The following is a 27,156-nucleotide window of genomic DNA, read 5'->3' on the forward strand; positions in this document are numbered from 1 at the left end:
TTCGCTCTCGTAGTACAGGCTCTTATGTCGAGGTATCGTTATCTCATACGTGGCTCACGTATTTCACACTGTAAAAATTTGTAATTTTAAATGTCCGTTGTCCAAAATTTTCCAAAAATGTTCGACAAAAGAATAAATTTTGTTGTTTATAAAAGTTCTCGCTTTTCCGCAGCCGAAGAATGTGGCTATACTAGTAATGTAAATAAACCCTCTTTTTCATAGGCGTTCAGAAGCACGAGTTATACTCGAAGCGCCATCGTGATTGAGTCTATACTAAAAATACGAGATATGTTAGATACGGCAACGCTCGACTCGTGCACTCACAATCAGAGACGTCATTTAGAGCCTTCGGTACTGTAATTTAAAGAAAAAAACACAATATGTATAAAGTATCATTCAAATATTTATTTCTACTAGTAATTTACTTAATACAAGTACAATAATTATATATATATATAATTATTTTACTTGTATATTGTATATATATGTATTTACATATTATTAGACACTGAGAAGCCGCCTGTTGTTTTTATTCTATAAAGGTGACATTAAAGGAGTTACCTCTAATAGTTGATGTCAGCCATGAATCGATATGATCAACTTTAGGGTTTGTTCATGTTACGTCATACGTTCTGTTAAGGGCATCCCTGTTCTGCCTTATGTGTCAGCCAAGCACAATACTGTATATTCTACTTACATAAGTTGAAGATAAAGTTTGTATGGCGGCTGTTTCGCAGCTGGTGTAGTTTATTTTATGTTTTACATGAAAAAATGTCTAACATGTGGCTTTGTCGTTAGACGTTACGCATGAAACTGTGAAGAGCTAGGAGAATGCTACGATTCTTGCTCTAAATACGGTGGACCAAATTACTTTCTCAATAAAAGTTAACGGTGAGCGCAATGAAAAGGAGTAACTGGGTCACAGAAAATCTTTCAAGGTTATTTGTTCTTTCACTATTTGCCATCTCTCTAACTGTTTTTGATTTTGTAATGACTTCAGATATAGGTATGGCAATAGGCCGCTTTTCCACCTGGTTTCATTCTTTTAAGTTTCGTCTCACGTCCTCTTGTGGTCCTTGAGTGAATTTTGGTGGTGCCCAGAATCGACGCGCTTACACATTGTTGATGTTATCGCCAGATGGTAACCTATCGAACAGCATAGTCGAGTTGGCAGGTTTGGCAGTGGTACGTAGTTGTTTAGGAGCGGTATGTCTTACTGCCGAATCCCGAATCTTCCACAATCAAGATAAGAAAGATAAAAGCAGGAGGAGCTGCCAATAGAGTATCTTCCCCGCACATTCTCCTCGAAATCGTTTGATCAAGCTCTGACAAACCCGTCTTAGACACAATTAGATGAGAGCTAAAAGACGGGTGACATGAAAGAAAAACAAATAACACATATACATGCACATACACACACTCACTCAAAACACGATATTGGCAACAGATTTCTAAACAGCTAGCACATGAAAAGGTGTAGCCGTAAAGGATAAAAGCACCATTCTACTTTCTAATAAAGATGTGCGTTTACATTATCTGATGAGTGTCAGGCTTGACATGGAACCCTTAGCCATAGCTGCGATAGCTGCTATAATTAGCAGGACCAGAGGTGAAGCGGCTGTTGAGTTATGTCCGGCATTACACCCATCTTTCGAGTTGCACGTGCATGTCTCAACAAAAACATCAAACGTTCCCCTCCGCATGAGACAATAATTCTCGTCGCCGTGACCCTCTCCGGGCTCGCCCAAATACGCACAGGACCTGATGACGCGCCAGTTCCCGTTTACCTGTAATTTACAACATCTCGTTATGAATGAAGACGTTTTTGTGCTAATTTAGGTCGACAGTCAATTCGTGTTATCATATTATTTTTTAAGCCGACTATTTAGCGCTAACAAAATTTCAGAATTTTTGAGTGTCGAAAAATAAGAAGCCTATATAAACGGTCTCGATTTTTGTTATTCAAACGATCGTACTTTAATGTCTACTAAACAATGTTAGTGAACATTCACTATATTCAAGTTATAATACATATTAAAATAAAATTACTACTGCTTTGAACAATGTGGTTTTTTGGGGCACAAGTAAGTGTGTGTAGCGCAGAAAGAAAACAATACTTGTTTCAGCAAGAACAGCAAGTTTTCAATTTTGCATGAGCATGGAACAAGTAAATAGACTTATTATCTCGGTTGTTGACCCTTTTCAATCCTCAACAATCGGAACCTGCGCCGAAGATCGAATTATGAAGGCTGCCTTTCTTCGCAGTGTTTAGAAAAATTCATTTTATTTAAGCGCCTGGTTATCTGGACATATACTATGCATAACTTTTCAGACGTTTCTATCTAATCCACCATATACTTTCGTATGAAGTCGATAAAAATACACTTTATTTTTAATCAGATATATCATGCTAATACAGATCTATATCTGCATTTTCGCCCGAAAGCATATCCTCGAGTCACTCATCTGATCAGATCACTAGATGATAGACTGCTAGGTTATAGCAAAGTTATTCAGTTTCTAACGATGTTTAACTTCCGTATAGATCACTCGCACAACGTTAAGGACGAGGCGCAGCGTCATGATATAGTTTCAGGTTCTAAAAAATCTATGGCAAAAGAGAGCATGTACTTTCTCTAACACTTATCACATTAAATAGCATCATCCTAGAATAGTGTGATCTGGACGGATAATTTATATCTCTTTGAGTGCCTCGACGCGGTAATCGGAACTCACAGGTGCGGTGTGACACAGTCCGAACACTTGTTGGTATGAAATCTGTAACTGATAATGCTAAAAGAAGGATTTGTTTATCATAAAGGGATCTCAGCAGAATTCACACCTCTGAGATGTTTGTACTAGATGCTTATAAATAATCACCGTGTGAAACCTAACTTTTCTTGGCCACACGATCTGTGAAGCATAGCAAGACCTGTAGCACAAGCAGCGTCGATAATACCCATGAAGACGAAGAAAGATGCGGGAAAATATGAGTGTGACCTTCGAGGGCGCTTATTGTAAGGCTGAATGCAAAGTTATAACATTAGAAACCCTGAACTTCTGCTGCATACTAATTTCGCTTAATTTTAAATATAATAACAATTAAAAAAATAGCTACATCTATCAGCAGACCTTTAACTACCTCCAAGACGTCGACCTAAGCGCAGTAAGTCTACATCTGTTCGACCAATATGCTGTGCATCAAATAGTCACGTGCGGTACGACACGTGCATACATTTATAAAAAAGGGCACATGATCAGAACAATGATTCTTTTAAAGCATGTGGAAAAAAAAGACGTTCGCAACGATGGGAGCAACTGCTCGGTGTTTGCCCGTATCCGTTGAAATGAAGCTACAGGGAATTTATTCTGTATTGAAGCATCGCAGCGCCTGTGTTAGCGAGCTGCAAATTTTCTAGCAGCAAATGCAAGTTCGTCTGGCAGGCAGCCTTTTTAACTAACAATCTGCAAACAATTTCCTTAGTGGCATCACGGATTCTAGTAAAAAAGAAGCAAACAAACAATGTATATGGGGTAGGATACTACAAAGCTAACAAATTCTTACCCACAATAGAGAGGGAGTCGATGTCAGGTCGCGTAATTACCAAATCGGAAAGACGGATACGACATGCGGTGTTTAACAGTTAGTCCTAGGATCTTTTTTCGGCATTAATGAAACGCAGTAAACAATTGTTAAGTGCAGGTAACGTTTGATTGTAATTGCTAGAAATCCGCTTCAAACGTTCCACGTATAAGGCTCCTATCTTAATTTTATGTGTCAATTCAGGTGCGGCAGTATTTTCAGTGCTGATCCTAATTATCGTATGCCTTAATTAAAATAGGCTACGATTTTTTAGATTTTTTTTTAAATCGCGGATTTCAAGTTAGGCTTACGTAATTACTTTATCTTCCGGGACTGCGTAATAAATCGCAACAATCAATCCATATGTGTAGACCAAAGTTACAAATGGTGCACTATGACCCTGTTGACTAACAACATAACCGCCTTAAGGCAATTGCCTACGAAACGACCGACGATTTAGCTAAACCGGCATTGGCCATTTTAGTTTTTTACGTAAGAGTTTCAGGAGCAAAGGCAAAATTTCTAACAGCGACGGCCGCAGCTACAGAAATAAAACCAGATCGCCCAGTTCAGCTCTACTAAGCTTTGCCTCTTTCCGAAACACCAGTTTTTACCGTTCTCTAGAACGGAATCAATATTAACAACGGTTGTTAGCCATTTCAGGAAACTGTATCTGGACTATATGATACAAATCGGTGCTAGATAAACATAAGTCTTCTTTTGGACCTGTAGAGAAAATACGTACACGATCGGCTATCGTTAACTCATTTTATCCCTTCAGGCCGCAGATTTCTTTGCTTACTGCTAGGTAAACAATTAGGTTAATCCTCGCAATTCTGCCGCCATCCTTATTCCTTCTTTTCCTAAACACAATTCTCGCGCTACGTACGAAGCAGTAGACCCGTTCGCCAAGCAAACAGCTTTGAAGATCCGGCTGATCATTCCAGTAACCTGAAACGGATCTCTAGTGAAATACTGCTATAAGTCTGCCGGGCTAACGAAGGTCAGTTTCCGCACAAATCAGTATTCTATTTTGGCCATCAAAAACCTCTTGCGCGATACATACAGAATTACTTTTCACAAATAACAGACAAAATTTAAACAGAAAAGCTGCATTCAGAAAGCGAATTAGGTATCCGGCTGAGAACTGCATTGAACGATATTTGTGTTACGCTTTGGTTTCAAATCGCTTGCACTCGAAATATAAGTAATGTTAAAGTAAGCAACGGGCAACTTCTTGTGAAGCAAAAGGTGGCCAGCTTTTTAGTACGACCCGAAAGCTTCTCATATCATTTTGGCGATCTGCAGAAAAAGCACCGACGAATCACTTCATACGCATCAGCTGCCTAGATAACACGTCTAGCCATAGAAGCTTCTGTAACAGTAACAGCAGTTCTACTGGAATAAATAGTTTGAGTTTGGTGTTTGGTACTGCAGTCAAGCATCGCTTCCGAGGGCTGACCTTCAGCACGACACAAAGTCTATTCCCAGAGTCAAACTTAGACTACGACATACTTCTACACTTAGTAAGTGAATACGTTATCATTGTAGGATCTAAAGGACCAAAGCAGGCCTACTAAAGCGTAGCTGCCTTCAGCTGGCAGCGGGCAAGCAAAGCCACCACATACGGCGTATGTTTTCATTGACTCATACGGCCGGATGAAACAAAGGAAGCCATTTGAGGTTGGTTATGATCGTCTCAATCGTCTATTAGCTCAAAGTCCAGAGCATCCGACGAAATGGACGTTGCAGTATCTCAGCATCGGTTAGCAGTGGTACCATTATATATGCATTTCACCGTCCATCGCCCCACACAATTTTTGCTTCGCTTTGCATAACGCTGCGTAGCGTTGTAGGTGGTGACGATGGTCATACAGCCACCATCTGAGATCCAGTCGAATGGGAACTGATTGTGGACAAGCCTACGAGGACGTTTCGGCGACAGACATAGGCGACTAGGACAAGTAAAGATCATAAAATTTTATATTGCTTACCCACCTCGTGGGGGTTCTCGGCGTAGCCAAATACTGCCGACGTGTCCCTTCCTTTGTTCAGTTTCATAAGTTCCGCTCTACGCAAGCTGCTACGGGTGTCTGAATGTTAATGCCTATCCGGTATGAGGGCAACAAAGAAAACTCACTAATGCTAATGCTAACTAATCTCACTAAATGCTCGCTCGATAGCAACATGGACAAGTGCTTGGCCTAAACAACAATGATCGTTTAGAGCATGTGGGCGTCGTACTTACATAATGTCGGTGCTCGTGTGCAAAAGCTAACAAAGGACATGCCAGCAAGAGGCTGGCAGACGATGCCGCGTGTACGCGCATAGGCACAAATAAAAATATAGGTTTACAGGTATTCTTCATAGATACTAGCAACTAGTACGTAGATGGATATCTGTAAGAGCTAATTTTTACTTGACTTAGAAGTCCCTTCGTAAAGAAGCAAGATAAGTTAGAAATTAATTAAATTAAAGCGGAAAAAAATTAGGGAACACAACGCAATTTAAGGACATCGCATCGATTATGATCGCGCAGTGCACATAGACTAAACATAGCAATGTAAACACAAAAGCATTTCGATATTTTTGAGAATTGAATGTATTTAGAACCCGTTTAATTATTCCTTTTTCGTTAAAAAATAATTTAATAGAGATGTGATCATTTTAGAACTCGTGTTCCCTTGTGGAATACATCCAACCTAAGAAGAGTAATTTTGAAATTAAGCTAATTATGCATACAACCGGTTTAGTCCTTTAGATCTACTAGTTGTTTGCCGTAAAAGACTGCCATAAAAAGGTGTGCAAACATCTAGTCTGTTCCATAAGGTCACTTTGTGAACTGAACAAAAAATCTACAAGATTTTTGCCACCATGCTCAGAAACTTCCATTCGTTTACAGTTGGAACCAAATACATACTCCTTTGGAATGAGTCTAATTTTCCCATGATAAGTCACTCAGTACATAGCTAGCTAAGCAGCCTTTCCGTAAACGGTTCTGTAAACCATTCTTCTCTTCCGCTTTTCTTCCTTCTGATCCTTTGCTTTGCGACCTTTTCTACTAGTATCGTACGTCAAACAGGCAATATCAGTTGCCACAATCTGTTGTATGATTGGTCAACTATGGTTATCTTGACACTCGACTCGTATCGTGATTATCAAGTATTTATGGAAACACTCAGCAGATGGCCTAATTAATTTCTGTCAGAAATTAGTAAATCAGTCACATCTTTAACCTTTCCGGCCCAAAATCATGACAGTGTAATATCTACTTTCATCGAAGTTCGGTCTAATACTCTTATGATAGCCATTTAATAAGCACTAAATGATTCAATCAGGGTACTCGTCGATCAGATAATGGCGCCCAGCCACCGCATACGGATGCCGTAAACGTTGCGAACTCATGTAATATTATCTTCATATAACCGTCTTATTGTGTGTATTGTTATATATTGCGTTTCGATATCCTCGATGCCAACAGATGGTAACATAAGGCTTGACATGTCGTCTGTTTGCCATCAGAGTTGGCATCGCTCGATCATGGATGGAAACGTCGATTAGGGATCGCAGCAGATTTCATGCATATCCTATACGAGCTAATTTATACCACGCTATGCTGCAATACTGAAATAAGTAATGAAAATATAGTAAGACAGTGAACAGTTTTCGTAGAATCAAAAGGATAATCGAGGTGCGGAAAAACATACTGAAAGTTGTATCGATGATACAAGCACCCCATACATGATTAGTAAGTGCATAGACCTACCTTTTGCCGTATTTTCCGGCACATTGTAGCAACTAATGTGGGCATATGCGACAGCGTTCGTCGGTTACACTCAGTAATTGGAAGTGTCGTGTTGTCAAATGGGTCGGCACACAAAGGATCTGCGTGACTCTTGCATTCCCAGCATTTGATTGACAGTGCTAAAACAGAATGTAAATTATTATTAATATGGTATCACGATAGGCAGTACACCGGCAATAAAAAAAAAACTGCCGAGAAAACGACCACAGAAACATGTAGAACTTTTGAATATTGTCAACCAACACGCTTGTCTGGTCTACATGGTCATAAAATACCATAGTTGATTATACACTATGGTATTTAATGAGCTGTCAGCTCCTCAAGCGTTCATCGGAATCGAAAATCTTGTTAGTGGGCCAGAGCACAGATCAATAACTCGAGTGTTATTTAATCATACGCGCGCATCCGAGTTTTAATTTCTGGGGGGTAAAAGCCCCTGAGCTTGTTCGACTAAAACTTGCATACACGTTAACGGTCGTGCTAATAAGTTACATAGCCGTTTGTTCGTACGGCATAGTAAATAAGGGATTATGATCTAAGATGAAAAGCCACATCGCCCATTTGCATGTAATGCGATTTTATCGTGCAAACAACAATGTACTATCGACGTTGATGCGTGAAGAGTTTTCTCTGTGTTTCAGTTAATGAATAAAAACGGTCAGCGAAAATGGGCACGAATTCGAGTTAACAAAGGATAAATAGGAAACTGGAAACAACTTCGGTGGCAAACGACAAAAATGTCACAAAAACAAAACATAGGCAAAAAATGTCCGCATGACAATATTTTTGAAGGTTCCGGTTCGAGCCAACCAGGACCAAAGTCAACAAACAAGTAAACAGATAGGAAGTGGCAGACGATCCTATTAAAATATCCGGATGTGTTTGGGTAATTGGCTCTATCAAGAGACAACAAGTAACAAAAAAAAACTGGAAGTAGATGAATATCGGAGTAAGAGGAATACGATAAAAACACAATTAGTAATGGAAGGCAATATTTTTAGTTTACAATGATGTCACGGAGTTGAGTAACGTTTTAATATAAAACTTAATTAAACAAGCGCGTTATACAATAGGTTATACATTGACGATGTTTTGCCATTTTAGATATTTTAGTTAGGTTTTAAGAATTTTCGAGCTCCAATAGAATAGCCCTTAGAGATCCGTTTTAAAATTCTCCTAGAAACGTTCTGAATAAATTTTTCCTATAAACGTTCTGAAAATAGCAGAAAGCACAAGGCTCAGTAGAGTTGAGACAGTGAGCAGAAGGGTAAACTACGCATAGAAGGCTTACAAATACGTCGTACGGGAATTCGAAGCAGTTGCAGTGCACTGGGATATGAAGTATAGGCAGCATAAGCGTACATAAGGCAAAACGAAAGTCGACATAGGGAAAATTAGAAAACGACGTTTATGCAATTGGCCAGTGAAGTTACTTAAGCAAAGAAGTAGATTTTAGAAAATGGGACGCGATTATCGTACGCGAAAAGTGACTTCGCCAACGGTCGATTTTTTTGCAAGAAGGAAAAAAACGAAAAAAAAAATGGGAGGCAAACATGACGAAAGAAAAGATTTTTACCACTACGTTAATAACTGTTAGTAATGGCAGCAAAACTACGCCAACTATAACTCGATATTTTATATGTGTTTCCATTCTCTAAGTGCGTTAGTTTTGTGTTCACATTTTGATACTAGGTTAACTTCATCAATTGAATTCGCTTTTAAGGTAAAGAAAGTCAGATATATAGCTACACAGATAGCCTTCTATCTTAAAATAGTAATTTATGATTATTAATTAATGATGCTCTCAACTGCAACGTCACAAATTATCTAAATGTTAAGCGTAGAGGCTCTAAGGGTGGCCAACATACCCACTTTACATACAGCTTATAGTATTTCTATACTCTTGTCGCCACTACAGTGCAGACTTTCAGCTTAGATGCACCATTATTAAGCTGACCCACTACCCGTTCTAGAAAAATCCGCAGTATACAAATCGCACAATAGCAATACAATCCAAGGGCAGCCCGTCTATTTATTAACAGGTGCCCTATGCAACAACTAAAGGTATGTCTGCCAGAAGTTGTCAAACCTGAAGATGGCCTAGTAGCCGTTGAATTGTAATAAATTCATGGCCACGTTGACGCCCAGGGCAACACGGGGAAAGCACTCGGCAGCAGTGTACGGTAGACTTATAAACATCGAGGAAGCAGTAGGACGCTTTTAAGAACATGCATCGGCCCGTGCTTGACTTCGCATCTGCGACAGTGCTACGCTACTACTGCTACTACGAAACGCCAATCGCTGGAAGCAGGTAAAATTCTGGTGACGCCTGTGGTGGGTGTTACGACAATGGCGATGACACGCTGCCGTGAACAGCGAGCCGACTAAACTACTCCTTTCTCAGTGGCATAATACTACATAACTTGGATAGCATAAAGAAGAGCAAGAAAGCGAGATTTCTCTTCGAATAGCAACAATCAAAGGAAGAATATGGCAGTAATGGTAACAGTAATAAGCATTAGAGCGGTAGGAACCAGTAGAAACTAAAGGGCTAAGCAAAGCTTTCCCACGAATGTTTCGAATATGTGTCTTCACGAAGTAGAATACGCAGTTTTGAGAAATCTGTATTTTTTTGTGATTTAGAGACTCCCGTCATGGGGGCGAGTGTGCGAGTGTGAAGAGGATGTCCTTTTGATTAATCAGGGAAAACAGCTCCAATGCGACAAAACTTCTGGTAAGGTTATTGAAGGCCAGCCGACACTACATTCCTGAATAAACTATATGCACGATAATAGGCTTATTTTTATGTGCTTAATCACTACACAATAGCGCAATACATTTGTTTCAACAATACAAAATTACCTAGAGGCGAGGGGAGCATATCGATATGGCGATGAGAGTTTGAATTTAGGCCGCAGCGATAGTCGTTACCGAAACTACGTAGTACAGCATATTATGCAACTCACAACCTAACCTAAAACAAGCACTATTATGATAAGCGCTTCCCAATCCTGTGATACCATAGCAGTGGCGCGCTTGCCTATTGAACCTAGAAACACAGGATCGTCTATCTAACAACTTCCTCTCAATATAAATTCACGCGGCTATAACGGTACATATCTGTATGGGCTAACTTGAACGAATATTTTCAAAACGTATATAATTTCTCTGGAATAAATGTGTTGCAGTTATACTGTAAATATCCAATTAAAGGAAGTTGACGCCCCATTGATTGTTATTATTTTGTTATTCGTATTGCCCCATCCAGCTCACTGACTTATACTAATTATATACTCAAGCTGCTGGCACACAATAAGTAATCCGGCATAATTTGTATAGCCATCTCAACTGTACTTGATCTAAAATATACTTCATTAATACACGTCCTTACGCTACAAATGATTTGGACATAAGAGGGAATGCCCACATGCTACGCAGGGTTGACACTTCTCCCCAGCGCCTTGCTAAACCATGCGGCAAAAGCCTTCCTGCCGTTTTGGTCAGACATGTGAGTCCACTTAAGAAAGCGACTAGAATAGAGATGAGGGTAAAATACACAACGGAGTTACTTTCGGCTTTGCAGTAACGGTCCTAGTCGTCTTAACATAGAATCTCGTCACCATTGTAGTTTTCCTATGCTGTACTGTATACATAACCGGGCTTATGCCCAAAGATTCCATAAAAAAAAGTTCTTTCCACTGCGTCGGCGCAAGATACGAAATAAAGAACACCTGTTTTGTGGCCATCAGGCTTACGCTGGCTGTATGGACGCATTTGAATTTTGCATCCACCAACTAGATGTCTCTTATTCTGCGCCATTAAACAAACCATTGACTACGAATGATCATGGCATGCATGGTATAAATACCGCACCAAAAAAACCCTTATCCGCGCTGTCCGTTGTTCGATTTTTAACTGCCCGTTATTTCCGACCCGTTCGCTTTTACAGCAACTCCAGTAGTCGTAAGTTGGGTCGGCCAGCTAACGAAGCTCTGCAGTAGTGCGATAGATTCTGGGCAGGTACGGTCAAACTACGCAACACGAACGAAGTGTTCGCTGATGTCGAACTAAAGGGTAATTCCCTTTTACAAAACATTTCTCAGAGCGCTCGCATCGGATATATGAATCGCCGGTCATATCGTAGTCCTCAAAATCAAAGTTCTAAGCTGACAAATCTACCATTTAATGTAAGCTCACGTGTTGAAAATTCCTCCATGTAAACTGCTTCATCGTCTGATCTTTACCATTTAATACACGTCTGACATGCAATGACCCTTATGTACTAATTTCATGGTGCTATCGATCCTTAATACGTTCAGTATTCACTAGATCTTTCCAACAGTCTTCTATCAGATGTTTTTGCTTGACAAATTTACCCTTTATTCGCATTACAAGCCATTATATAGAGTTTTCCTAACCAAAATTATATCGAAAGAATCCACTATGCGATACTATTTTAGCATACACAGTTTCATTGTTCCAGTTGCACAAGGTAGGCGCTCCGAATGAATACGTAAGAACGTTACCTCCAGACCTATCTGACTCATTAAAGATAGACGAATGCAAAAAAACTACTATAGAGTTTATGTGATTTTAACCCTTCATAGTCTGTTTGCAAGTGTTTATGGAGAGAACAATTCTCCAATTCAGTGTACTTGTATGGCTTTAAGCTATAATGAATTGCAGGCGCGAACTTTCGAAAATAGGCAGACCTTCGTGCCTTTTTCTAAAACTATACCTAGTAGCAGCTTAGCTGTCTCTCCCCTTTTGTGTTGGTCGTCATCGTCGCACTCAATGAGATGTTGGAGAAACTATGTTTAATGTATTGAGTCATCTGTCCGTTTGAAGTCAATGAAAAGCTCGACGTATTGAAGAGTCGTTAGGGGCACAAAGTTACACCAGTATATATATATATATATATATATACAAAGTACGACACCTAAATCTCAGCTTTTTTTTATGACTTGTTTTTCAAACTCTACGTAAATAATAACACTTATGTCTATCCAATATAACCGTCATTTAGTGCGATCGTACATCAATTCAAAACCGGAAGCGTTCGCTAGTCACTTTCATAATAATTCTTCTGTAATTCGCAGATTACTTTTAGTAACTATACGTCGAGCGATATTGGTGGGGCTAAACCCGTAAAACGGCCCTCAAAAAATGCTACATACAAAGAATTTTAGCACGAACTAAATTTTAGGCTGATAGCAGGCCACAAGTCTAAAAAATACGAAGGCTGCAAGCGGCCCAAAAAGGCGCAAAAACCTAAAAAGACGAAGCATTCGAACTTATTTGGAGACCCAATTGACAATCGATATTTTTCTCTTTAAAATTGCCAGTAATTTCTGTATAAAAACCGGGCACATCATCTTTTTCTTAAAATAAAATTGAATCTGTTTAACTTTGACGGTGGTAATAGAATTGCAAGAGCACCGAGACCCATCAATCAAAGCCTAACAAGCATGCCTTAAACAAGTATTGTTAATCGTCGATGATGATTTCTTCTACGCGCGATAGACAGCACGTCTAGTATTAACATATTTACAGTAGGTTTCAGCATGCATTGATGCACTGAGGTGCATCCGTTACTGACGATGTACCTGCAACAATGTATGACTAGATACAGAGATAGGACAGATGGTTGAAACACGAAGTAACCGAGTATGCGGTCTTGTTTAATAAACCGCTCCCAAAGCAATAACGTCACAGACTATCGTGGTCAGATAGAGTTACCTATTGTACGTACTAACACGGACGCACATGTGACACGACGCGAAAACACACGCACGGATGTATGTAGGTGCACGAGGAGGTCAAAGTAGAGAAAAGCTCATATTGCACCTAGTACGACATAGACGCATAAACACGCATGCACGTACCCGGAGGAATACATCCACAGATAGTTCATAGGCTGCTGCATCATCAACGGATAAGGTAGTACCGATTGTGACAGTAGAGGATAGGGGAGACGGACCGACCGCGGCGGCATCGGGGTCTAGCAGAGTTAATCATATTTTACTGCGGAAACATCTCGCAATGTTTCACCTTTATTTAGCTAATTACGATAGACGTGTCGAGTCCGGAGACCGCCAATATGAGCATAGGGCTTCCAGTTGTTCTTTTGCTACGCAAGCAACGAAGCAAGAAACAAAGCGATTCTTTTGTGACTCAACGCCACACATGCACCATCATTGCTGAGGATAAAACCGACAATCTGATACATCTGCAGCATGAATATGTATATGCTGTATCCGATATAACGGTAATATAGGCAATCGGTATCGTACTGTGGTTATCCCTTTAATTGGGCATGATAGCTGATGGTTGATAAAGTGAAAAGGTCGAAAAGAACTTTTGATTAAGGTTGATAACTGATAATAGATTAGAATATGAAGAGTCCGTCTATATAGACAAGTGTTACTTTTCCGAGCGAATCAATAGCAGTTTTTTCATGCGAAGTAGGATCTAGCTGTACAGTAGAAGAAATTTTTTTATTTTCTTCATTTTTAATAGGACCACCTTTAACGAGTATGGAACCGTTGAATATTTTTTTACACAAACCTTAGCAAATATGCTGTTCATTTTTGTAGCTAGCGTACGCCTCAGTACTTGGTGCTGATTGGTAGCACAAAGTGATTAGGAATATGGGGATGCTACGGGAAACAACCTTATTGTTAATAGAAGAACTCACTGCATAATAATGGCGCCCTGCATATCAACTCGCATACATCTCTGGACCAGGTGCCACACAAGCAGTCTATCTGGTTTCGGTAAATTGGTAACAACAAAATAGTAAATTCGTTGCACCAGGTCCTCAACATCAAAATAAAGGATTTCCATAATCCATAGGTCGTAGATGCTCAGCAAAAGAAACAACGGGTTCTATCCGAATTCCCAGAAACAAAGTAATCGATTCTTTACAGGTCTTTGACAAACGCAGATCAGGTACACATATCCTGTAGGTCTTCCCCAACAAAAGTGTAAAACCCCACGATACCAAATGTGCAACAAATCGCAAAAGATCTCCGGATACACACCATTCCCCAACGCCAGGTCAACAAATATTCGACACATGTATAAATACCCCAGTTTGCAGGTCCTAACGCAATTATAGCAAGTCGACTACAAGCCCATAGGCAAAATGTCTGGCCACCTGCCAACCACAAAACAATCGTCGCTAGGACCCGAGGCTACAAAATCTAGCAGCCAGCTGTGAGACCCAGCAGAAGGCCCCCACAGAACTGTAGAAACGGAGCAGCAGATGAGGAAAGAGCCAAAAAACTATAGATTAGGACACGCCGATTCCGGCGAGTTCAACAGCCTAATGTAAATATATCAGAGATATGCACAATTTGTACAATACATATAAAAAGGCTAGCGAGCATTAATGCGCTTCAAGGTACGCATGAGTTCCCTATACCTGTTTTCCCGACCTTAGTTTTTTCTTGTTGCAGGTGCATATAAGCTCGAAAATTGGCTCCCCTATTCTCCCTAGCTTGTAATATTCGTATGTGCTTTTTGTGATATTGCCATAGAAATCATACGCCTTCAAAGTCATTTATCACTTTCGATAATGGGTTGCTATTACCTAAGCAACCTCTGCAGTTATTTTTGTATTTAATGAGCTCAGCGAATGCCATTATAGTAAGTAATTCCCTTGTATAGTCTATATGTCGTCACTTTAAAGAAACCTAAATACCGAAACAGTAATCTTGCCGCTTTATGTGTTTGACAATGGTTTTAAAATTGAATTAAGGTGTTTTTTTTTTACAACTGGTGCAAATAATTGCATATTTGGTAAAATGTATAAAAAAAGCATGAGGCCGACGCTTTCGAGATGAATGTACAGCTCGGAAATGGTGGTTCTCTAACACCGAAGTGTCGCGGCTACTCCTGTGATTATTTTCGATTATGCGGAAAAAGGCCAGTCTGATCGATACGCTTACTTATTCGCCTTTCTGTTTTTTAGCTCAAGCTTGGACATATATGTGGCATATGACGAAGCAGATCCTATTTTGTTCATTAGAAAGCTTTTTATAACTCCCACTATATCGAACATATCAGCAAGATCTAGATCGTATTAATTTCTATCTTAAACGTAGCCTGACATTACACTTCAGAGACAAACATATGTTATAGTTCATATGTTTGTCTCTGAATTTCGATCGAATGTATTTTTCTCGGTGAACTTAAAATACGTAAAGTAACATTGCTAGCTCCTTTCTTGAATGAAAATCTTTCTTGAGAAAAAGATTAAATCCCTGTCTGATGAAATCAGGATAAAGGCAGGCAAGGGGTAATAGAGGTTGTCATCATAAACCCTTTGCCAACCTGTGCCTAATCATCTCAAACTCATATGCATTTTCACTGGTCGAAAATCATCATTTTCTCGAAAATGCATCTACTGAACTTTTTTTTTTTTTTAACTAATAAATATTCAATAGCTCCAACTATTCGCTCGCCGTACTGCTTCGTACAACTGAGCCTTCATTATAGGAAAACCGCAGTGTAACTAAAAAGTACAAAAGAAAACTCTTTGAATCAATAGTCGTTACTCGCTGTTATTACATTAATTAAAACAAACTTCTAGATAAACATAGCCATAAAAACAAATATAGAACTACACAAAAATTAAAAACACCTTTTTTTTATATAGTACTTTCAAAATTATCTAATATTTCATTTTAACACGCAACGACTAAGATGAAACGATAGTGTATTGAAATTTACATTTGTGTATAACTGTACAGATCACTATGAGATATTAAATGAAAGAGGCAAAGCGCCACATGTATACACTTTCTTAAACAGAGCACAGTCTGATTTTGTGTTTGTAAATGTGGTGTTTGAAAACCAATAAACGGCCTCTTTGCCCCAATAATGTTTAATAATAAGTAATATTATTCCCTTATTAAATGATATGCAATACCAATTGATGGGGTGTAATTATGCACGAAGCTGACAAACACAATTTGAGACTTCAATACGTTAAAGGCCTTCGTAAAAACGTAAAACGCAGCACATGCCTCTTACGAGAAAAAGAACGCTATCAATTTTCGAATGTATGGAGGTTGCGTGTGTGGACGAAGGACGAAGTGCGTGCACCCTACAGCTGCTGTAAAATAGTTCAAAAGGGCTCTTATGCCGGAAATTTTGGCCATTTCTGATAAGGAGTTGGCCAATGATTTAATGAAAGTTACAAACGAAAATAGATTCACGCGATTAATATAAGGCAAGCATATATCGAACTGCGGTCGGTGTTACATCTGAAACAACGAAGAGCCTGATTAGGACATGATCTAATTAACAGAAACTATCACGGCTAACATTTCTCATAGAATTTTAAGTGGTGTAGAGACAAAATGCTAAAGTTCTCGACCCTGCACAACAACAACAGGCCACGTTTATGCACTAAAATACAGTTTCTATTGTCTCTCATTGGTGAAAATTGTGAACTTTAATTACTACATTCAAAATCTTAGATTTATGAAACTAGAACATCGGCGAGTTGGTCATGTCTTCTAAGGCAAGTGTTCTTCTACGATGGATTTCGTTTATTTTTAACAATGATTCGGTAGTCTTGGCGTTGGATGTCCACAGCAAATCAGTCCGTCCCGCACTATTGAGACTAGTCCTACTAAAATTAAACCGGCGTCTTCTTCGGCGGCTTATTAATGGCATTCATTCTTTTAGGCAGCTGAATCACTGGTTATATTCTCTAACTAGCAGCCGGCCAGCTGATTCGCGCTATGTATATATGCTTATTCCATGATCATGTAAGATCTATCTTTTCCATGCAGTCGCATGATGTAATTTCGCGAGGTTTTTCGAACCTCCAGTCTGCATTATGTACTATACAAAGAACAGAAAATTCAAGATACTTGTGTGACAAGCCACTCGCCTGTGCCATCTGTCTAGCATCTGTGCACATAGTCGTATCATCCTATCAAATAACTAAGTGCACATGCTAAGTGCATGTGGGAATCGATAATGAGTGAATATTTTGAAAAACAATATTTTTTACATTATTAATTACATTTTTACATTGGGATTACCTTAAAAAACCCTTCTTCATATAAAAAAAAAATATGGCTCCGCATTACCTGGTTACGTTTCCCTTTATCATTGAAGATGATCTGCGTACAATAATGCTCATGGAAGCCATTTTGTATGTTGATGGATTACTGTACCTTCAATGCAGTGCTGCTGCCAATTTTACTAAAATAGCTAGGCTAGATCGAAACATACAAGAACGTAAGAGCTAAACATAACAATCCTCAAAGGTACAAAATAAAATTGAGCGATCCCCCGAAAGCAATAGATCGACTGCCAGAGGGCTAGAAAAAATTCAGCTGTACGCCACGCATGGCACACAAAGACGTATCTGGCAAGGCGACCATTTTTCGACGCTTTGCCATGATAGCGATATCAAAAGTGCATCTGTTCTGTGCGATTTAGGCCGTTAGGTCTTCGAGGTAAACTAATGGAGAAAGTATAAAATTGGACTTATTTTTGTGCTGAATTGTTTTGGACGTACCGAGATTTTAAGTAATAGCAATAATAATCTGGTAGAAACGCAAGTATTACAGCGTTAAAGCGAGCTGAGGGCTAAACATAGCATTTGATCAGTAATCTTCCCGCCTTCATTTTCAGTATTATATTTTTATTACTAAGAAACAATTTATTTGCTTTTTCATGCTTGTAACTATTGTTCGAATGGACAATGTATCCATCTTACCTATGGTGACGGCCTTAAACTTCAATGTTGACGCCCCAATTTCAACCCTGCCTCCAAACGCGATTACAGTACGTTCTTCGAACTGTCCCGTGTTCTTCAACACCACACAGCGTTACCTGTATTTCGACTTTTTTTTTTATGTCTTTAGACACTCGATCGGATGGTTTTAAACCTAAACTACAATGGATCCCAAGTGTTAGCTATCGCGGAAATGGAGTTACCTACCTTGAGTTATGACGGGGAGCTATGTTGTGTTTTCTTTCTCAAAATCGTAATGCTGAATGACTAGAGACTCCGCACCGATGGGGAACAAACTGTGCGACTATTGTAACTACAAATAAGCTAAAATCGAGATGTTAGTTGCTATTGTAACTGCTATTGTTATCATCGTAGTCATTATAAATGCAGTGATTATTATTATTATTATTCACAGAATAGGCACTCAAGATAACTGGCATTTAGACATCGATGCGAAGTTATGACTACGATATGATCTTCTATGCTTTGATATGGCATGTTCATGTTTAAAGAGTATGCACTTCCTACGATCAAAATTCCGCATGTTTGGCTATGTGGCAAAGTTAATTATTATAAAAAAAAATTAGATCAAATTATTTTTATAATTGGATTTTTGTAAAATACTATAATTTTCTACCTCACTTTAGTCAAAATATTCTGGTGCTACAAAAATTAATGCTAAGAAAAACCTTTTCGGCAAATAATAATATAATAATTGAGCCACCGCCGAAATTAATTTTTTTTAACCATAGATTGGATTAATACCAGCATATACGAAATCAAAAGGAAAATACAAACATGAGCCTCAGAACTCGTACCCTACAAATCAGAGGAGCCCTTACAAAGTCAATTTTTATAACCACAAAGGTCTCAACTGCTACATGACAATTCCCAAGATTATCGCAGTTTCAATAGAAAAATATTAAATACTAAAATGTATACTGTTGCAAATACAATAGCTGTGTGACGGGTTTGATTATCCGGCCTAGCTTTTGTCGTCGAGTACCGTTTCATATATGACGAAATACACTATTTACCAAAGAAAAGGGTTTCTTGGTCTTTTGAGCTTAATGGCATAAAGTGTTATAGCCTATGAAGTCCTGCTAACTCTATTTCATATACTTTTGGAACCTGCCTATAAGTGCCTGCTCACTGCCTACAACTCGTTGCAGTTTTTGTAGATCTCGTATAGGTTGTGTTTGGGATTGGGCTCGAATAAATGGCATTTTTCTAGGAAGTATCCGGTATATCGCCTGAATCGTACACGCAACGCTGATCCTCTCTTGGCCTTTTGAGCAACCGCACTGTTTATGTATGAATAATTGACATTTATTATATATTTGGGATTCCGGAGCTATTCTACATAGTGACGGTCGACGTGCCTTCAGCAGGAAGGAATCTTTTTTGTGTACCACTCGTCTTGTGGCTCACCGCAGAAATACACTATTTACATATAGGTGGTATAGATGCGTTGGCTAAAGCGACCAATGTTTTATTTCGTTCTCATTTCTAAAACAGTTTCAATCATCCTAACGTTCTTCATAAAGGTCATTTAACTTCCGTCAGTTTACTACGTCGTTGCTACGGTTTCTAACGCCGTTCCTCACAGACCTCACAAAACTCACGGAAGCGTGCGTCGATACTGGCGCAATAGCTGCGTCAAGCAACAGCCCAGCAATACGAGAAGGACGGCATAAAGGTCTGTACCATATTGGGTCCTAGATTTGACCGCTTTCCTCCCTTCCCGAAAACACACCTACTGATACGACATTGCGTCAACCGAGAGTTGTGAAAGGTTTTGTTCGATAGCAGTACTTATAGCTTTTCATAACAGTAACGGCTTCATAACGCGCTTCGAGGTAACGTACTATTTGCCCATCTGATTTTCAAAACGGGCTTTCAAGATTGGCCTCTAGGTGCAGTTGATGCTTTTGTAGGCCGATCGTACAGCATGTAGTGGTCAAGTGTTATTCTCCAATATTGTCGATTTGCAACTGAAATTCCCGGATTTTTTGGTCATGTGACGGGGAAAACCAACGAAGCCCACAAGAACTGCTGACAACGGAACCCTCCCAGTTTGATTTCGAATGAATTAGTTCAAAAAACCATTTTTGAGCCACTGCACCACATTGTATTGAGTTTACTGATACTAATGGTGAGACACGTGTCGATCGATGGTGCTAATATAATGTACGGAAACCTGATGATGATGCTGGTTTTCAGCTTAGCGGTAACTGCTGAAAGTCTAGATCAACCAAGGACACCTGTTAGCTTAAAAGAGGATAGGCGCAGAGTGTTCTATAACATTGCACATATGGTCAACTCCATTCAGGTATGATAATGATGATGGAGACAGTCTGAATTCGTTGGCATTCAAATCAGATTAACCAAACTCACATTGCGTTCAGGGTATTAACATACCCTTTTAAATATACCTCATGTTTTTTGGCATAGTCTAATAAATACACTTCAATGTATTTATTAGACTATGAGAAGTGTGCCGTGCTGATATCATATATGGAATAATAGTCTCCGTTCAGTTTAGGTCTCGAAAATATACCATTGGGCAACGTTACTATATAAAGCTGATGAGCCTGCATTGTATTATCGATAAACAGATGCGACGAAATCGAAAACAAGCTGGCCTAGTTTACACAAATTAACACAAAGCATGAGAGACGAAAGCACATGTTTTTCTTTTTAACCCGTCAATATTTGCCGCTCTCTTTATCGCGTTTGCCCACTTAAGACTTACCCTTAAGCACCCTGTGTTCCTATTGCTCACTTTTCCAAAGTCTCAATTTTGCACCTATAAAATAGATGATAGCATTCTTGTTGATGATATCAGAGCTATACATCATTGCAACGATAATGTGGTAAACGTACATTTTTTCGCCTGCCAAAAAATCACGGGACATCTTACACAATAAACACCACACGGTCCATACGTGACTATTAGTTATCCATATTATATGACAATGCCAATAAATTTTAGGACTGAATTTTTAGGAGAAATTTAGCTGAACGATTTAGGACTTAACTGATTCAAGCACCTTCGGTGACGCATAACTGTCTGTCCTGCACAGATGTTAACAAAAAAATTTTCTCAAAAAAGTTCAATGGCCATCTTACAGGCCAATTATTCGCAAAAAAAATTAATGACGAAAAAAATCAGCCATGACCACACGTACAAGCTCAGCCTAAATCAACAAAAAAAGGCAAAACTTCCCTATTATAGCTGATAATTTTTCGTGTTATCTCGTTCTAGTAGAGTTCAAAACAACTTTTTGCCAAGCCAATCCCTTAGTTCTACCTTCGATGCATCCTTCTACGCACTTCAGGAGGTGGACGAATTTCTGGGACGCAAGGCCAACGCTTTTGAGTCCGATGTCTCGTTCTTTTCCGATGGCTTCGCAGGGTTGACTCATCACGGCTTCCCTTGTGACTGTCTCCGACATTGTGGAGGAATGGCTAATTTCAGCGAGCTCCTCGATTATATTAGGCTGAAGGTTGACACGGGAGCCGACCTAACGCTGCTGCTTTTAGACCTCAAGGTTGGAGTTTTATTAAGCACGAAATTTCATTACTTGATGGTCAAGTGGACTATAATAGAATAATGCATATTCCAAACATCAAAAGCATAACGCACCCGATATTTACATTTCAAGCTTCTGTAGACTAAATATTCGATGCTATCCTTGACACATTCTATGCGGCAAGTAAAAACATCCTATCTACCATAGTTCGCACGGTGTTTTTAATAATTCTTAAATGGCCATCAGGTAAGCAAACTGAGTGAGAACGCCAAAGTAGCGGCGGGACGCAGCGTGATATCCACTATTGCGAGACATCTGTGGGAACCATCAACGTATCGGGTCAACGTTGTATTGTCCATTCCACGAGTTGAGGATCATCGAGTCATCGAAGGTTTCTACGACATTTGAGTTAAAATTCCTAAATAAGATTTGCTGCTCCGAAAAGCAGAATACGAGTTTTTTGATACTAGCCTAAATCTGCTCAATGATTCTTCAAAGCTTCAAGTTTTATCGTTGGTGTTACTGATAGCGGACAAAACCCCTTGATCTTTCCTAATACAGAAAAAGGAAATCTGAGCAATGCAGAATTTATTGCAGGTGTGTTAGATGGACTAGCAGCACCTTGGATGCAACACTACGTACAAAACTTGGGTTTCGATATCTCCACCGCCAAAGAACTGGAAAAAATACAGGAAATACTCGCTAACTATAGTATCTACGAGCATATATGGCAAGGCGAAGGGATAACAAATTGCGTTTCTACTCTTCACAGCAATGAAAACCTCAAAAAAGCCCTTACCCTACGGGACCTAGGAGGGTATCCTCAAAAAGTGAGCAGTTGTTAGCTTTCAAAGCTATCTTCGAATACATATGCCTTCCCTCTACTGATGGTTTATAGGTAAAACGGTTACCATTTTTTCCCTGTTTGCCTTTTGAATTGGTTGTAGGCCGAATGAATCCTCTGTTATTATTACGGACGCCAAAAGAACTCACAAACTAGGCCGCATATGTAAGCAAAATTTCAACTGTTAAGGGAACTCTCCACGTCAAGGTGCAATAACTCGATGTTATTTGTCAAGAATTAAGCCAACCATTGACTTCGTCCATTGAGCGATTTCTCTCACATTATTCGTGTATTGACTAACAGGTCTACGAATGGACTGTGGATCTTTCGTCGTTCCAAGCAGCAGCTCTCGACCTTGGCGTTGACGGCATCATTACCAACGTGCCAGAACGGCTTGATCAAGTTCTTAAGGAGAAGTTCGCCGATAAGTATCGTCTTGCCACGCGAAATGACAGCCCGTGGTTAAGGCATGCAGGTTTTGTTCGGCCTGAAACTTCTCGAAAGCCAATCGCATCTGTTTCTAAGAACCTTAAAGAAGTTGGAGAACAAAAACTCAACTTTTTCAAGAGTCTCTTTGGATAGATGATCAAAGATTATTCTTTTAGTATTCTGATTTGTAAACACGCATATATGATGGTGTAGTACTCCGAGAGACAATTCTGATATACACATTATACGAATCCAACGTTTCATATACAAAAGTTAATTCCCTTGAGTTAGAATGAACCTGATTGAATTCTCAGTTTATCCAAGCTAAGCAGTTTTCTCACCGAATTTTTATTTTTCTTTTATTATTTTTTTCAAGAAGAATAAAGAATCCCTCACCTGAGAAATCTCTTCATCAGTTTATTAGATTTGATAGCATGGTGCTTGAAGCTAAATTAAAACAGAATTATTGACCAACATCAGATCCATTATTCCTATTGTTAATTGTTGTGGCTGATTGCGATCTTACGTAATGTGACATTCCGGTTACTTTATTTGTTCATATATTTATAACAGAGAATGTACATCACCAATTATTTAAAAATGGACTGATTATTATGTATTTTGTTACCTATTTTTGGTGTTTTTTTTTGCCAGAAGATAAAATCCACGTTCTACTGAATAGATGGTCCTTTTGAATTGATGTCATATGTACCCAAATCACGAGAAATCGAAATCGAATTCTTTTTTTTGTAGCCTTTTTTTTTATATGGACATAACTTTCCTGCTTTTCGTGCACTTTTCATGGTAGGGGTAACCCATCGTTTAACTTAATTCTTATTAAGAGCTTCCAGCTATATGCATTGATTGAGATTTCCGAGTAATTCAGAGAGAACCAGCATTGTACTGAGGAAGTACAAAAGCTACTAGGTTAACGTGTGAGAAGCATACATAGCGAACATGTGGACAATAGTAACACGTGAAAACCGCACGATCTTTATTAAAAGTAATCAAAAGGTGCTACCACTTTAGTTATGCGCTTATTATCACCATACATTTACGAACGATAGATCAAAAATAAACCTAAACAATACCGTGGGAGTTATTATCAGAGGCGTCATAATTATGTACGATAATATATTTCTATATGAATTACGTTGAGCCCATTTGGGCAATAGCAGTCTAGGAACCGCAAAGGAACCGCCTTTTCTGCTGTAGCTGCTAAGCTGATATTATTAAAAAAAAAAGCAAATTCGAATCTTATAACCAATATTCGAGGTTCAAAAAAATATAGCAAGTGCATGATCTAATCGAATGAAGTCAATACAATGGTTAGCTACGTTTAACGAACGTTCTCATCTGATGCTTAAAATAGAGCGCAAAAAAATCCTGGATCGTGCAATCATTACTTATCGATATAGCTTCAGCTGCAATGTTTCACCATATCGTACTTTAACACGCTCTTCAGCGACACTTCTTGTGCCCGATTTATGATGACTGGCTTCAGATATGTCATTGTTAAAAAATGTAACATTTTTATGAACACCCTGTAGTGTTCGGCCTGATTAACAACACTATGAATAGTTGCTTACAAGACCACGACGCTTAAGGGAAACCTCAATCAAAGTGTGTTTTTAAATATGCACGAGGCGTTTTTGCAAAGTTTTGTAAATTAGGTGAAATTGTTTATATATATGTAACAAGTTCTGAAATGCTTTCAGTTTAACCGAGATACTATTGAAATCTGCAGACTAAAAGATGCTTAGTCTCTACGATGATTTGTAGTTTACACGCCAACGTTAAACAAACAAGTCGAGACCTTATATTTCAGGCTCTCAAATGAAACGCCTATATGGCAAGTTATTTCTGTGCAAAATAAATGTATGTATCGATTTTTTAATCCGTTTCGAAACTCACCGCTGCCTACGAGAATCGCGCCAATCGCTATTAATAGCGCGCCCTTCATCTTGTGCCGCGGTCGTCTCTGTACTGAAGTATACTCTAAGTGTCTGTGCGGCCGGTCCTTTTTGAGTCTACTAAAATACACACGACTTCAAACTGAAAATTCCTTGCCTTAGACGCGTTTCGTTTGCTTTTACTTGCTTAATCGTTACCAGCATGATCAGAACGAGAGACTATATGCAACTTTTTTTGGTGTGCCACCGTCCGAACGTTGTTGGTGCGGAAGGGCGTACTGCCCTTGCCGCTGACTCACTGACCTGCGCTAGCACTTGCCGACATACCTGGAACATCAAATTCTCAAAACACTAATCCCGGATCGAGTTGTCTCCTTCTTTATTTAGGAGATTATTTTAATGTCAGCGTTCTTGAAAACACATCCCTCCTTGATGAATAGTCGCAGTTAGCCCACAGTCGGGTTTACTTGGGCTCGTCGGCATACACTCGAACGTTCGTTTTTTACCGTTAGTAAAGTCGCGTCGCCAGTCGTGTTAATAAATTGCTAAGACAAAATTGTGCCTAAATCTGCGCCACGGGGCGGTATTGCGTGCTTGTGAACGTTCAACTATAGCTAATTTTCCACTCTTCGATTCTAGTTTTTATCAGATGAATGAACGAAAAAGGTAAAAAGAGCTTCGTCGTCGTCGGGCCACTTTACACTTTGCTCACACACAACAACCCGACGCAACTCTTCTCGTATTCGTTTATTCGTAGCTCGGTATCCCTCAGTTTTCTCTGTTTACAACGAGGGGCCGCCTTGCGCCAGTCAGTGCTGTTTTGTTCAATCGTTTGCTGTTGGTGTCGCTGCCGCTATGATTATAGCAAGACAGCCGGCATTTATTCAACGATCGCGTCGCGTAGAGGCTGATACCAGCCACGGCCCCTGCCGCTTCGGCTGATGCTGCTGTTTTTCTGTTGTGATGCTGGGCTGTGTGACGCGATGTGTTTGCTTCAAAGTACCCTCCGTTTTTCCTTGCTTTCTGCAGCCGGCCGCCCGTTTGTTCTTCGTCGACCTAGCTACCTCTAGATTCCGTCCTATCTGTCGTCCTACTGCAGACTCAGTTACATTTAACCAGCAGTCAAGCAGAAGAGGCTAAACAAACGTTCTATTGGCAGCTACGTTCGTCTGATGCGCAACGCCGCTGCTGACGTCAATGTGGTCTCTGCTACGTATAGTCGAAGTTGCGTAAAGCATCGAAGCGGACAGATCCACGTCTGATGCTTACAAGGGGGCGCAGCATCTTCGGCTAATACAAAACGCGCGTCATTTGTCGCTGTGTAGCGCATAGGGAACGCCGATAACAGAATTAAATGAAAAGAGACGACACTGGCGATAATGAAGTATTGCTTTTGAGCTATAAAAAGGTACTTGATGGTTGGAGCATTTACTATAATAAGTTCCGACGCGTACCAGGTTATTAATATGAGATATGTAACAGTTGTGCATAGACAGGTGCAGAGTTATGCGTTTTTGTATGTTCGATGTTCGACGTACTTCTTTTTCATCTTCAAGTTCTCAACGAAAAAACAAAAACATCAACAATCAAATATATACCAACACCCCCGTTCAGCAATGTTTCAATGCTCGTTTATCACAAAAGCTATTAGCAATTAAAAACAAAGTAGCTGCTTTTCTTTCTCTTCGTTATACGTTCTGTTCAGGCATATAATCGGGTAGACGTTTTACCGTGGCTCCAACCGAAAACCCGACAGGGGCGTCCACCGTGGCACATCTGACAACGGCACCATCTGATAGTTGGCTACTTTTCTCGACATTTCCGGTTAGGACGTTGCCATGGCGTCCGCCACAATGCACGATTATGCCTCTGTCGACGCACAGACGCAACAAAGCATCGTCTCACCGCACAAATAACCGTTTACCGTTTCTATTGCAGTAATCAACTCGCTGGAGAAGAAGACGTTTACTCGACAAGTCCTCTCTTTTTACCATTTAGAACGGGTTTTGCCCTCGTAGTTGCGTGCAAGATACTAACACAGCTATTCTATGTCGATAATGGAGCGAGCGTACACACACGTATGAGCAGAATAACGACGAGGGCAAATGCGTCTTCTAGTGTCGTTTATTTTTTCTAATCGCGCCCTGGGCCGACAAATTTGGATACTATAGGCGGTCAAAACAATGTCGATTCAACGAGAAAATCGATGCGACGTTTACTTGTTGACTGTCCCCAGCGCTGCCAAGGAGACGGATACGAAACAAACCGTTCGTTTGTCTAACAA

General features: G+C 39.6%; 2 protein-coding genes across 6 annotated transcripts; one reads left to right on the forward strand and one right to left on the reverse strand.

Annotated features, from left to right (window-relative positions):
• Positions 1–383: 383 nt before the first annotated feature.
• LOC111260969 (UPAR/Ly6 domain-containing protein crok) lies at positions 384–26,092 on the reverse strand. 3 transcript variants are annotated; one of them, XM_022834098.2, is made up of 4 exons: positions 24,874–26,092; positions 7,350–7,507; positions 1,532–1,787; positions 384–1,146 (listed from the first exon to the last, which is right to left on the reverse strand). In XM_022834098.2, exons 1-3 carry the CDS (start codon positions 24,920–24,922, stop codon positions 1,533–1,535), a joined length of 462 nt encoding a protein of 153 aa, XP_022689833.1. In that variant the 5' UTR covers positions 24,923–26,092; the 3' UTR covers positions 384–1,146; position 1,532. The 3 variants fall into 3 exon arrangements, with proteins under 3 accessions (XP_022689833.1, XP_022689832.1, XP_022689831.1); XM_022834097.2 differs by having other exon boundaries at positions 384–1,232; positions 24,874–26,086; XM_022834096.2 differs by having other exon boundaries at positions 384–1,787; positions 24,874–26,084.
• LOC111260966 (dermonecrotic toxin SdSicTox-betaIIB1bxiv) lies at positions 19,831–24,064 on the forward strand. Of its 3 annotated transcripts, none has more exons than XM_086968521.1 (6): positions 19,831–19,849; positions 20,374–20,482; positions 21,492–21,704; positions 21,933–22,077; positions 22,284–22,516; positions 22,834–24,064. In XM_086968521.1, the coding sequence occupies exons 2-6, from the start codon at positions 20,465–20,467 to the stop codon at positions 23,110–23,112; spliced, it is 888 nt and encodes a 295-aa protein (XP_086824647.1). In that variant the 5' UTR covers positions 19,831–19,849; positions 20,374–20,464; the 3' UTR covers positions 23,113–24,064. The 3 variants fall into 3 exon arrangements, with proteins under 3 accessions (XP_086824647.1, XP_022689829.1, XP_022689828.1); XM_022834094.2 differs by lacking the exon at positions 19,831–19,849 and adding an exon at positions 19,973–20,009; XM_022834093.1 differs by lacking the exon at positions 19,831–19,849 and having other exon boundaries at positions 20,016–20,482.
• Positions 26,093–27,156: the final 1,064 nt, after the last annotated feature.

Source organism: Varroa jacobsoni, unplaced genomic scaffold (genome assembly GCF_002532875.2).
Source record: "Varroa jacobsoni isolate VJ856 unplaced genomic scaffold, vjacob_1.0 scaffold_498, whole genome shotgun sequence".
Taxonomy (NCBI): Eukaryota; Metazoa; Arthropoda; class Arachnida; order Mesostigmata; family Varroidae; genus Varroa; species Varroa jacobsoni.